The 10,714-nt window shown below is 42.9% G+C and overlaps 1 protein-coding gene across 1 annotated transcript; it reads left to right on the plus strand.

Moving 5' to 3' along the window:
• The first annotated feature begins 1,943 nt into the window (after positions 1 to 1,943).
• Positions 1,944 to 6,400, plus strand: tmco1 (transmembrane and coiled-coil domains 1). The gene is given in 7 exon segments (NM_001160668.1): positions 1,944 to 2,097; positions 2,673 to 2,750; positions 4,475 to 4,534; positions 4,709 to 4,755; positions 4,892 to 4,959; positions 5,150 to 5,294; positions 5,553 to 6,400. Coding segments are annotated over 7 exon segments (567 nt in total). The 5' UTR covers positions 1,944 to 2,027; the 3' UTR covers positions 5,652 to 6,400.
• Positions 6,401 to 10,714: the final 4,314 nt, after the last annotated feature.

Here is a 10,714-nt window from a genome sequence, read left to right on the forward strand (position 1 = left end):
AGTCATGGGTGAACAGGGAGTACAGGAGGGGACTTAGCACACACGCCTGTGGGGCACCCATGTTGAGGGTCAGCGGGGCATGGAAGTATGGATGGAAGTATGGATGGAGGGGTTGGAGGGGTCAATGGTGTTGAGTACTGAGCTGTCAATGAACAGCATTCTCACATAGGTATTCCTCTTATCTAGGTGGGTGAGGGTAGTGTGGAGTGCAATTGAGATTGCGTCGTCTATGGATCTGTTGGGGCGGTATGCAAATTGGATTTGTCTAGGGTTTCTGGGATGATGGAGTTGATGTGTGCCATAACCAGCTTCTCAATGTACTTCATGATTACAGATGTGAGTGCTACAAGGTGGTAGTCATTGTGGCATGAAGCCTTAGAGTTCTTGGGAACAAGAATTATGGTGGTCATCTTAAAACATGTGGGGATTACAGACTGGGACAAGGAGAGGTTGAAAATGACAGTGAATATACCTGCCACCTGTTCGGGGCATGCTCTGAGTAAGCACCCTGGAATACCATAAGGCCCCGTGGCCTTGCGGGTATTGACCTGATTAAAAACTTCTCACTTCGGCCTCGGATTGCGAGATCACCCACACCCGGTACAATGGTGTTATTGTCAAAACTGGGTCTTCCTTTGTAATCTGTAATGGACTATAGCCCCTGCCACATGTGGCAGTCATTGGAGTCTATGTAATATGATTCCACCCTATTCCTATATTGTTCTCTTGCTCGTTTGATGACTCTGCTGAGGTCATTGTGGAACCTCTTGACCTTGATCCTGTCCTCAGCCGTAGCCTCAGGGTTGTCTGCAATAGCCCTGTGTGCGGTAGCCCTATCCTTTAGTTTAGTGCCAACTTTAGTGTTAATTCAGGGCTTTTGATTTGGGAAGCAGCGAATCTGTGGGGACAAGTCGCCGATGAATTTCCTAATGAAGCCAGTGACAGAGGTGGTTAGCTCTTCGATGTTATCCGCGGAGTCCCAAAACATGTTTTTATCAGCTCTAGCAAAGCAGGCCTGAAGTATAATCTCTGATTCCAGAGCATTTCTCAAAGGACGAGTCACAAATAATTCCCGTTTGAGCTTCTGCTTTTAAACAGTAGCAGGAGTATGTATGGAGTCATGATCTGATTTGCTGAATGGCGGACGAGAGGGTAGCCAGCTTGCCATACACTGGACCGGTAGACAGTGTCCTACGCCCCACCTGGCGGGCACTGTTTTCCAGCAGTTTTGTTAGCAACGGAGAGGGCAGGTGTTCGGCAGGCAGGAGAAAAGAACACTGTGTGCTAGCTTAGCCAGCTAGTCCTAACACTGTGTGCTAACTAGCTAGATAGCTCGCTAGTTAGCGGCACCATGTGCTAGTTAGCTGGTCCCGCCTTCCGCCTGCTGTGTCCCGGTGTCATCCTTAGGACTACCTGGCTAAACTGCAGTGCTAGCGGGAGGCAGGGATGACAGGTAGGTGGGTGAAAAACTCAGATAATACTTTTTATTTCCCTTTTGACCCACATTCCAAAATGTAACACAAGCGGGAAGGGGGGGGGGGGGTCATTCATACAGGGACCAATGGGGTGCTCGAGGGGGGGTTCATGCAGATGCAGGAACGCCACGAATTTTGGGCTGCAGTTGCACACTACTTAAAATATATATATATATATATATATATATATATATATAAACAACAGAAAGTATATGAGGGAACACAAGTATATATAGATTATAAACAATGGGCAATCGAGCTAGGGGGTACAATATCACATTACAATTACACAAGGACCTTAGGGGACATACATACACTTACAAGCAGTTGCACACTACTGCCTCGCTTCGCCCCTTCTGCGTTGATGTATGTTGATTTACCAACCGGAAGCGCTAGCCGGAAGTTGCTCCCGTATTCGTGACGTGTACTTGTAACTACTATTTGCAGTTGCTGCTGACATCAAATTCCATACTCAAATGCGGCGAGAGTTTGCTGATAAATTATAGCTTCGTTCAGTATCATAGGAAAGGGATCGTGATACGACCTACAAAAATGACAACCATGTTCGCAGATACTATTCTTATTGTTTTTATCTCTGTTTGCACAGCTCTGTTAGCTGAGGGTAAGTAACTAACGTTACAGTAGCTAGCCAACGTTAATTTTAGCTAAGCTATCTGGCTGACTTTAGCTAGCTACCTGATACTGACTTTCTAATTTTGGCTAGCAACCATCAAACATATTCGTGATGTATTTTATTTGGTTAACGCTGAGTGCTGTAGATGTTTTGTCATTTGGAAACCTGTTTAATCCGGGGCATGAGTAGCACAACGCTTCTTAGCTTTGGGACCCAACATTGGGTGGGAGTCTGTATTTATGAGGCTACAGCCGTCAGATCTAAGAATTGCGAGCTCTCGGCCAGGTCACTGGGTATCTGTAAACGACTTTGTGACAACGGCTGATGTTAAAATGACTTTATGAAATACATGTGATTGATTGATGGTCACCATTGGTGTACTAATGATAATAACCGCATACTTGTTATTTGTAGTTAGTGACAGAGCTTATGTTTCATCAGGAGATGATTGGGGCATCATCTAATACACATGCATGATTTTATATGCACATTCATTGATATGTTGATGTATTGATTGCTCTAAATGTAGTATTTGCCTAACCTTTAAACATCTCCATCCTAAGGAATTACATGGGTGTTGGTGTATCGTACTGCAAAGTACAAGAGTCTGAAGGCAGAGGTGGAAAAGCAAAGCAAGAAATGTGAGTGTCTTTTTAAATACATTTTCATTGCTTTTCACAATTTACACACAGATGACATTGTTCAGTTCTTGGATCAAATGTTATTTGTCACATGCACCGAATACAACAGGTAGATCTTACAACAGTTGTAGACCTTCAACACCATAGTACCCTCAAAGCTCATCACTAAGCTAAGGATCCTGGGACTAAACACCTCCCTCTGCAACTGGATCCTGGACTTCCTGAGGGGCCACCCCAGGTGGTGAGGGAAGGTAACAATACATCTGCCATGCTGATCCTCAACACTGGAGCTCCCCAGGGGTGCGTGCCCATGACTGCATGGCGACTCCAACGCCATCATTAAGTTTGCAGACGACACAACAGTTGTAGGCCTGATCACCGACAATGACGAGACAGCCTATCGGGAGGAGGTCAGAGACCTGGCCGAGTGGTGCCAGAATAACAACCTATCCCTCAACGTAACCAAGACTAAGGAGAGGAGTGTGGACTACAGGAAAAGAAGGACCGAGCACGCCCCCATTCTCATCGACGGGCTGTAGTGGAGGAGGTTGAGAGATTCAAGTTCCTTGGTGTCCACATCAACAACAAACTAGAATGGTCCAAACACACCAAGACAGTCGTGAAGAGTGCACAACAAAGCCTATTCCCCCTCAGGAGACTGAAAATATTTGGCATGGGTCCTGAGATCCTCAATAGGTTCTACAGCTGCACCATTGAGAGCATCCTGGCGGGTTACCATAAGACTCCTGAACAGCTAATCAAATGGCTACCCAGACTATTTGCATCCCCCCCCCCTTACAGTGAAACACTTACTTACAGGCTTTAACCAATAGTGCAAAAAAGGTATTAGATGAGCAATAGGTAGATAAAGAAATAAAACAACAGTAAAAAGAGAGAAGCCTTTTTGTCCTAGACTTGGCACTCCGGTACTGCTTGCCATGTGGTAGTAGAGATAAGTCTGTGGCTGGGGTCTTTGACAATTTTTAGGGCCTTCCTCTGACACCGCCTGGTATAGAGGTCCTGGATGGCAGGCAGCTTAGCCCCAGTGATGTACTGGGCCGTATGCACTACCCACTGTAGTGCCTTGCGGTCAGAGGCCTAGCAATTGCCGTACCAGACAGTGATGCAACCAGAGTAGCAATGCTCTCGATGTTGCAGCAGTAGAACCTTTTGAGGATCTCAGGACCCATGCCAAATCTGTTTAGTTTCCTGAGGGGGAATAGGTTTTGTCGTGCCCTCTTCACGACTGTCTTAGTGTGCTTGGACCATGTTCGTTTGTTGGTGATGTGGATGCCATGGAACTTGAAGCTCTCAACCTGCTCCACTACAACCCTGTCGATGAGAATGGGGGTGTGCTCGGTCCTCCTTTTCCTGTAGTCCACAATCATCTCCTTTGTCTTGATCATGTTGAGGAAGGGGTTGTTGTCCTTGCACCACACGGTCAGGTCTCTGACATCCCTATAGGCTGTCTCATTGTTGTCGATGATCAGGCTATTGTGTCATCAGTAAACTTAATGATGGTGTTGGAGTCGTGCCTGGCTGTGCAGTCATGAGTAAACAGGGAGTACAGGAGGGGACTGAGCACGCACCCCTGAGGGGCCCCCGTGTTGAGGATTTGCGTGGCGGATGTGTTGTTACCTACCCTTACTGTTGTTGTTTTCAAGGGTGACGGCTCTGTAGTGAAAACTATTTTATTATACAGTATATGTATTTGAATATTACAGTGGAGAAGAAGAAGGAAACCATTACAGAATCTGCAGGACGTCAACAGAAGAAGAAGATTGGTAAGAAAGAAGAGTCATGTGTTTATACAGTATGTATTTGGACCAAAGCTTTCCTGGACCATAGCTATCGTCTCATCATAATTTTGACAAGAATATTACGATAATATATATGACAGTTGGTGTATATAAAATAATATGTGGTCCCCATACACAATGTTTTAATTTCAACTTCAGAGAGACAAGAGGAGAAACTGAAGAACAACAACAGAGATCTATCCATGGTGAGAGAAATGTGTTTTTTTGTCATACAAATTAAACAAGCCAACGCCCTGTGTATTCCTTCCCATTTGCTATCTAGCTTCATTGATGAAGGGGTGACCACATTTCATCTGACTGTCCTCCCGTCTTGTGTTACAGGTACGAATGAAGTCCATGTTCGCCATTGGCTTCTGTTTCACAGCGTTGATGGGAATGTTCAACTCCATGTGAGTGTACAGACAATGACAAATGCTATCTGTTAGATCTAGTGGCACGGGTGGCTACTCTGTTATGATGACAAACAACTCACTGTGTTCATTGTGAGTTTTTTTTGTTAAGCAATTGCTCTCAGCTCAAAGTTAGTCATTCAATGCACCTCCTTACCCACCACGTGCTAATATCATTGTCTGGTTTTAGCTTTGATGGAAGGGTGGTGGCCAAACTGCCATTCGTCCCACTGTCCTACATTCAGGGTCTTTCCCATCGCAACCTTTTGGGCGAGGACTTCACTGACTGCTCATTCATCTTCCTGTACATTCTCTGCACCATGTCCATCAGACAGGTAACTCAACTGACACTATTTTACCACCTGTCATGGGATGCAGTATATTGACAAGAGTAGCAAATACTCGGCTAACAAAAAGAGTTAAGGACATACATTTATGGATTTGAAGTTGAAGGTTTCCACAGACCCAATCTCTTAAAATATGATACACATTCAACAGCTTATGGTTCACAACTTTCCAGAGCTGGGACTTCTCCTAAATATCCTTGGTTTCTGTCTAATTGCTATGTAAATATTGTTTCTATCCATCCACAGAACATCCAGAAGATGCTGGGTCTGGCCCCCTCCAGAGCTGCCACCAAGCAGGCTGGAGGTTTCTTGGGACCCCCTCCCCAGGCAGCTAAGTTCTCCTAAGAACCAAGCATATGGGTGGCCTTCCAGGCTGACTACATTACATTACAGTCCAATGGTTGTGTACCATGTCATCGAGTGTGCAGCCGAGCATCAGATCCTATATCATATGATGTGATTTTTGCAATGTAGTCTGCTTAGAACACGTCTTCAGTCCTAATTCTACACTGTGACTGTCTGGCCACAGAGAGAAGGGAGAGGACAGCCCCCTCATCTGTACAGAGAATGACATTGCTGTCACAAAGATGGATGGGACGTATACATTGAATACATACTTTGTATACATTGAATACCATCAGCAGCTACTGTATCATTCATTCATTACTTGTACCCATTATTTCATTGAAGTTTGTAGTGTACCTGGTTTGACCCATTTTCCTTATTTTTATGCTTTAAGTTTTAGTTTGATTAGTTTGACATTAAAGTAGCTATTATTGTGAGTGCTAATGATTTACAAAATGTTACAAAAGTGTGAAATATATCCTGTTTATATTCAGCTAAACATTGTGATAAGATGCTAAACAAAAATCGTATGAGATTGGAATAAATTAAGCAGACCTGGGAGTGGATTGGCTGTTTGGTTAATCAGTACATTATGTGATTGCCTGGCTCTGTAGTATTTCATTTCTTACTTAATGAATAAATGTTTTATCAAATTTTAGCCTGTTTGATGCTGTTTTCTTTTCTTTCTTTGCAATTTTGTATGATCTATGTCTGCTACCACAGAATATCATAAGTAAAACAAGTATTCATGACTTTGGTGGTTCCTATCTTAGAAAGCCATAAGTGGGTTAATGAGTCAGCAGAAAATTGTTACTCTATAGTCTACACTATTGGAGCTGGGCTGGGGCCAACAACACACAGATCGAGAGGACTGCTAAATTAATTGGCAGGGTCATTCCTATGATTCAGTGCCTTTTTTGTTCCAGGAATGATCTGTTCTTATTTAGTGTAAAATGTGGATTCCAAAAGGCTTTAAATTTAAGGTCAGATGTCTACTTTAACACAAAAACATGGATCTTGAAAGGGAATAGTATTCATGTTATTACACTTTTTTTTGTCAGTGGCTATCTGTGTTTTTTTCCATGTCCCCAGGTGATATTTATCAACTTCTACAATAAATTTAAGCCATATAATAATAAAATATACCAAACCTTTAACTATTTTATTGTCATAGTTAAGTATTTTTCATCAATAATGTTTTTTTCATGATTATTGTATTTATTATTTAATTTAAAATATTCTCTGTGTCCCTGATACCACTTTCCAGTCTGTTAGTTTGTTGTAATTCTCCATTTAAGAAAACACCTTCCTATAATGACCCCACATTCAGGAAGTGTGGGAAAACTATGGTGCAAAGCTACATAAATATAAACACTCAGTTATATCTATGTGTCCATGTTTCAGGTTGTTGTCCTACTCATCAATGTCCACCCTGTTAGGCTAAATTATAGAGAACATTTAAAATGTTAAAATATGTTTGATAGAGCAGTTAAAATTCTGTTCAAGTTTTCACCATTATGCTAGCTCAATCTTGCTCACTCACAGAGCTATCACTAATTTAGGCTCAACATGTCCACCCAGTTAGGATTATGCACCCAAACAGTTTTTAAGTGCCTGAGCTTGACCAATACGTTTTTCTGAAAGTCAAACATGTCCCTTTTCTGATATACATTACCAGTCAAAAGTTTGGCAACACATTCAAGGGTATTTCTTTATTTTTACTATTCTCAACATTTTCCACCCTTTGCCTTGATGAAAGCTTTGCACATTCTTAACATCCTCTCAACCAGCTTCACCTGGAATGCTTTTCCAACAGTATTGAAGGAGTTCCCACATATACTGAGCACTTGTTGGCTGCTTTTCCTTCACTCTGCAGTCCAACTCATCCCAAACTATCTCAATTGGTTTGAGATTGGGTGATTGTGGAGGGAAGGTAATCTGATGCAGCACTCCATCACTCCCCTTCTTGGTCAAATAGCACATATGCAGCCTGGGGGTGTGTTGGGTCATTGCTCTGTTGAAAAACAAATGATAGTCCCACTAAGTGCTGTTGGGTTCGGGGTGAAATTTTGAACATTGCTATACTAGAGACATTGTTATACCCAGAAGCATAGCATATAAAGGAGTGAAAGAGACTGGTTTTTACATCAGAAGTTAATAGTTATCTGTAGGAGACAGATGGCTGTGGGATGAGGGGAGACGGGTGGAGATCTTTGGATTAGGCCTCAAGGGGGTTGAGGTCAGGTCAGTTTCCCTTAAGGGAGAAACAATGGTTTATTATCCAATCACTTCGTCTTCCTGTCAGACCATAAAAGATGTAAGGATTGGAGAGAAGGAGGAGTGTCTAAATTGGAGTATATATACTTGTGGTGGTGGAAACGTGATGTCTGAATGAAGCTGTATAGACCCATTGGGAAGAATTACACTTGGTTAAGCTTCTCTAGTGTCCGTGGGTTATTTACTCTGAAAATTAGAACCTAACAGCGAAAACCAGATGGGATGGCGTATCGCTGCAGAATGTTGTGATAGCCATCCTGGTTAGGTGTGCCTTGAATTCTAAATAAATCACTGAACATGTCACCAGCAAAGCACCTGGGGGTGCTTTTATTTATTTTACCTTTATTTAACTAGGCAAGTCAGTTAAGAACAAATTCTTATTTTCAATGACGGCCTAGGAACAGTGGGTTAACTGCCTGTTCAGGGGCAGAATTGACATTAGACCTTGTCAGCTCGGGGGTTTGAATTTGCAACCTTCCGGTTACTAGTCCAACGCTCTAACCACTAGGCTACCCTGCCGCCCCCATCTAATGTCCATTACTCATGTTTCTTGGCCCAAGCAAGTCTCTTCTTCTTATTGGTGTCCTTTAGTAGTGTTTTTTTTTACCAGCAATTTGACAATGAAGGCCTAATTCACCCAGTCTCCTCTGAACAGTTGATGTTGATGTGTCTGTTACTTGCAATTTCCAAGGCTGGTAACTAATGAACGTATCCTCTGCACCAGAGGTAACTCTGGGTCTTCCTTTCCTGTGGCGGTCCTCATGAGAGACAGTTTCATCATAGCTCTTGATGGTTTTCCAATCAAATCAAATGTATTTCATAAAGCCCTTCTTACATCAGCTGATATCTCAAAGTGCTGTACAGAAACCCAGCCTAAAACCCCAAACAGCAAGCAATGCAGGTTTAGAAGCACGGTGAATAGGAAAAAATTCCCTAGAAAGGCCAGAACCTAGGAAGAAACCTAGAGAAAAACCAGGCTATGAGGGGTGGCCAGTCCTCTTCTGGCTGTGCTGGGTGGAGATTATAACAGAACATGGCCAAGATTATCAAATGTTCATAAATGACCAGCAGGGTCAAATAATAGTAATCACAGTGGTTGTCGAGGGTGCAACAGGTCAGCACGGCCAGGTGGACTGGGAACAGCAAGGAGTCATCATGCCAGGTATTCCTGAGGCATGGTCCTATGGCTCAGGTACAAAGAGAGAGAAATAGAAAGAAAGAAAGAGAGAATTAGAGAGAGCATACTTAAATTCACACAGGACACCGGATAAGACAGGAGAAATACTCCAGATTTAACAGACTAACCCTAGCCCCCCGACACATAAACTACTGCAGCATAAATACTGGAGGCTGAGACAGGAGGGGTCAGGAGACACTGTGGCCCCATTCGATGATACCCCAGGACACGGCCAAACAGGAGGATATAACCCCACCCACTTTGCCAAAGCACAGCCCCTACACCACTAGAGGGATATCTTCAACCACCAACTTATCATCCTGAGACAAGGCTGAATATGGCCCACAAAGATCTCCACCACGGCACAATCCAAGGGGGGGCGCCAACCCAGACAGGAGGACCACGTCAGTGACTCAACCCACTCAAGTGACGCAACCATCTAGGGACAGCATGAAAGAGCACCAGTAAACCAGTGACTCAGTGACTTAGCTTTGGCCAGCATCATCTTCAGATTAGCCTTAACGTCGGTAGCCCTGCCCCCTGGTAAACAGTGTATGGGTGATTAATGTTAAGTCTAATAATGTGGGTGATGGAGTCGCCAATGACTAGGGTTTTCATTTTGTCAGAGCTAATGGTGGGAGGCTTCGGCGTCTCAGACCCCGTACTTACTGGTGACACAGACGCTGTTTCATCCTTTCCTACACTGAAATTACCCTTGCCTAATGATTGCGTCTGAAGCCTGGCTTGTAAGCACAGCTATCCTCGCCACAAGGCGATCGTTCTCCTGTATATTATGAGTACAGCGACTGCAATAAGAAGGCATCATGTTAATGTTACTACTTAGCTTCAACTGGTGGAGGTCCTGACGAGCCACGTCCAGATAAAGTGTCCGGGGCGAAAAGGTTGAATGGAAAAAAAAAAACGAACAAAAAATTGAGTGAGGGAAAAAGTATATATATAAACGTAATTAAAAAGTAAAAACTGTTACGTTGTCCGGTAGCACTTGAAGAAACTTTCAAAGTTCTTGGAATGTCCCGGATTGACTGACCTTCATGTCTTAAAGTAATGATGGACTGTTGTTTCTCTTTGCTTATTTGAGCTGTTCTTGCCATATTATGGACTTGGTTTTTTAACAAATAGGGCTACCGTGCTTCTACACCTGCATTGCTTGCTGTTTGGGGCTTTCGGCTGGGTTTCTGTACAGCACTTTGAGATATCAGCTGATGTACGAAGTGCTATGTAAATACATTTGATTTGATTTGATCTTCTGTATGCCACCCCTACCTTGTCACAAACCAACTGATTGGCTCAAATTTATTAAGAAGGAAAGAAATTCCACAAATACATTTTTAACAAGGCACACTTGTTAATTTAAATGCATTCCAGGTGACTGACTACCTGTTTGAGAGAATGCCGAGAGTTGGCAAAGCAAGGCAAAGAGGGGCTACTTTGAAGAATCTCAAATATAAAATGTTTAGAATTTTTTTTGCACTTTTTTGGTTAGTACATGATTCCATATGTGTTATTTCATAGTTTTTCATGTTTTCACTATTATTCTACAATGTAGAAATGTAGAAAATAGTGAAAAATAAAGAAAAATAAAGAAAAA

This window comes from Oncorhynchus mykiss, chromosome 5, assembly GCF_057628025.1.
Source record: "Oncorhynchus mykiss isolate SJ-2025 chromosome 5, ASM5762802v1, whole genome shotgun sequence".
Classification (NCBI taxonomy): domain Eukaryota; kingdom Metazoa; phylum Chordata; class Actinopteri; order Salmoniformes; family Salmonidae; genus Oncorhynchus; species Oncorhynchus mykiss.